Genomic DNA, 3,040 nt, shown 5'->3' with positions numbered 1-3,040 from the left:
ATTTATTTTGCTAGTCAACTTGTATACCACATTGTATTACATTTATTATATGTGAAACTTCTGTTTCTTAAACTGTTTTTTTTTGGTCATTTAACTTAAAGAAATTAGCAAAATTAGTATGAAGGCAAATATTCAGAATCTTAATTAACTTTTGAGGTAATTCAATTTAAAAGGATGTCTAAAGGATGGACATAGAAACACCAGCTTGGGCTTTCTTTTTCAACAGTAGTTATAAAGCTATTTTATCTGTGTATTATTAGAAAAATACAAAGAAGCAGTATAAAGTAATAATGGTTAAGCATTACCCTAATATTTATTAATATTGTATTAGCTAAATAATGTTCAGTTGAATGTACATTTTATGTACTATTACAGTTAGGTTGCTTTATGTTTGTATAAATAATGAAAACTTTGGGGGCAGGAATGTAGTTCTAGTGGTAGGGTACATATGTAAGATCCTGAGTTGTATAATCTGTTAATTATAGTGAATATAGAATGTTATAGAGGGGGTACTAATAAGTATAATTTATGTTGAAACTCTTACTGTGGTATTAGGCTGATATTTTTATATATTTGAGGAAATAATATTAATAACTAAAATATGTATTTAATTAATAATGGCAACATAGAAATATCAGTAATTTAATGCTATCTCTATAATCATAATTTCCTTTTCGTTTTCCCAGTTCTCATAATTTCAGTGGCACAGTAATTTAATGCTATCTCTATAATCATAATTTCCTTTTCGTTTTCCCAGTTCTCATAATTTCAGTGGCACTCTGTGACTGTATCCATGGATGGAGGGAATCACTCAATTGTATCTGAGATTGTATTTCTGGGACTAACTCATTCCTGGGAAATCCAGGTTTTTCTCCTTGTGTTCTCTTCTGTGCTCTATGTAGCAAGCATGACTGGAAATATCCTCATTGTGTTTTCTGTGACTACTGATCCTCATTTACATTCCCCTATGTATTTCTTTCTGGCCACTCTCTCCTTTATTGATTTAGGAGCCTGCTCCACTGCTTCCCCCAAGATGATTTATGATCTTTTCAAAAAGCATAAAGTCATCTCATTTGGAGGTTGTATTGCTCAGATCTTCTTCATTCATGCCATTGGGGGTGTGGAAATGGTGCTGCTAATAGCCATGGCCTTTGACAGATATATTGCCATATGCAAACCTCTTCACTATATGACCATCATGAACCAACGCATGTGCATTTTCTTTCTGACTGCTGCTGTGACCCTTGGTGTCAGCCACTCACTGTTCCAACTAGCTTTTATTATTAATTTACCTTTTTGTGGTCCTAATGTATTAGACAGCTTTTACTGTGACCTTCCTAGGCTCCTCAGGCTGGCTTGTACAGATACTTACAAATTGCAGTTCATGGTCACTGCAAACAGTGGGTTCATCTGTGTTGGTTCTTTCCTCATCCTCCTCATTTCCTATGTTATCATTTTGCGTACTGTTTGTAAACATCCTTCAGGTGGCTCATCCAAGGCTCTTTCTACCTTGTCAGCACACATCTCTGTTGTCTTCTTGTTCTTTGGTCCAACCATATTTGTCTATACATGGCCCCACCCAGATTCACAGTTGGACAAATTTCTTGCGATTTTTGATTCTGTTCTCACTCCATTTTTAAATCCAGTCATCTATACATTCAGGAATAAAGAGATGAAGGCAGCAATGAAGCGAATATTCAAGAAATTTGTGGTTTACAGAAAAATTTCATAAATGATATGTTAAAACGTTTTACTAACCCTGGTGTAGCTCTGGGATTCTATCTTTAATACCACAGATTGAAGAAATTTGAGCCTCCATCTATTCATATATTCATCTGTGAATTATAAGATCTACAGCATAACTGAAGACAATATATTCCTTTTTTTAAATGTATTTCAGAAATGTTATGTAGTATTTTGTGAACAGGTTTTACTGACAGAACTTGATATTTATTATTAATTATTTTTATTTTTGAAATTAAAAATTTTATTTTAATTTATAGTATCTATTGTTAAGATAAAATGTTACATATATTTATGTGTTGACATATTCTGGAATCTGAAAATGCCACTTTTTTAGTTTTTAATTATTATGTTTTATTTAAATTACTATTCTGTCAACAAATTTGTTTTTTTTATTTTAACTAATTGATTTTTATTGTCTTGTTGCACTTGGTAGCTTAAATGATATGCTGACTAGAAGTGGTGCCTTGATTCTTTGGATTGTTTCTGCCCTTATGAGAAAACATTTATTCTTTCATGAAGTGTGATGTTGGTAACAGGTTTCTCATGTCCTTTTTTGTTGTTTTTGCTTTTTGGGCCACACCTGGTGATGCTCAGGCGTTACTCCTGACTATGTGCTCAGAAATCACTCCTGCCTTGGGGGATCATATGGGACACCAAGGGATCAAACCATGGTCCATCCTGGGTTAGCACATGCAAGGCAAATACCCTACTGCTTGCACCACTGCTCTGGCCCCTCTCATGTTCTTTTTCAGAGCAGAAGTTTTTTTCCAGTTTAGTTTGTTGAAATTAAAAAAATATATAAAAAATAAGTAATGGATTTTGTAAAATTCTTTCTTGTTTTAATAATAGGGCAATGCTAGAGTGTGCTAAAATTTCTTCAAGAGTTTTATTAAATTTATATGATTTCTTAAGTTCTTGGTAGAACTTACCATAGTATCTAGCAAAATTTAAGTATTGAACAATAACTTAATTACAATTTTTTATTTATCAAGAAAATGTCATAATTTTATTATAAAATTGTCAGAGTAAGTTGTAAATTAGAAAGATGTGAAAATAACAAAAATAATTGATAGTGGAAATTTATAGTCAACTATAGACTATGCTCATGGTAATGCAGAAATCACTTTCATAAAAATTAAAAGACAAAATTTAAATAATCACAATAATATTTTGAGGACTGTTCCTACTAGTAGTACTCAGGGATTACTCCTAGACTATAATAAAGTATTCCTCTTAGTATTCTAGGAACCATCTGTGGTTCCATGGATGAAACCCCTTTTAGCTGCATACAAGA

General features: G+C 32.3%; 1 protein-coding gene across 1 annotated transcript; it reads left to right on the top strand.

The window, feature by feature from the left end:
* Positions 1 to 787: 787 nt before the first annotated feature.
* LOC126001448 (olfactory receptor 4F3/4F16/4F29-like) lies at positions 788 to 1,732 on the top strand. The gene has a single exon (XM_049768718.1). It carries the CDS (start codon positions 794 to 796, stop codon positions 1,730 to 1,732), a length of 939 nt encoding a protein of 312 aa, XP_049624675.1. The 5' UTR covers positions 788 to 793.
* Positions 1,733 to 3,040: the final 1,308 nt, after the last annotated feature.

Source organism: Suncus etruscus, chromosome 2 (genome assembly GCF_024139225.1).
Source record: "Suncus etruscus isolate mSunEtr1 chromosome 2, mSunEtr1.pri.cur, whole genome shotgun sequence".
NCBI lineage: Eukaryota > Metazoa > Chordata > Mammalia > Eulipotyphla > Soricidae > Suncus > Suncus etruscus.
Note: the sequence above shows the minus strand (reverse complement) of the source record. Positions and strands in the feature narration are given on the sequence as shown.

Coding starts and splice junctions, on each gene's coding strand:
- LOC126001448 (XM_049768718.1), top strand. CDS start 794: ATGGATGGAGGGAATCACTCAATTGTATCTGAGATTGTATTTCTGGGA.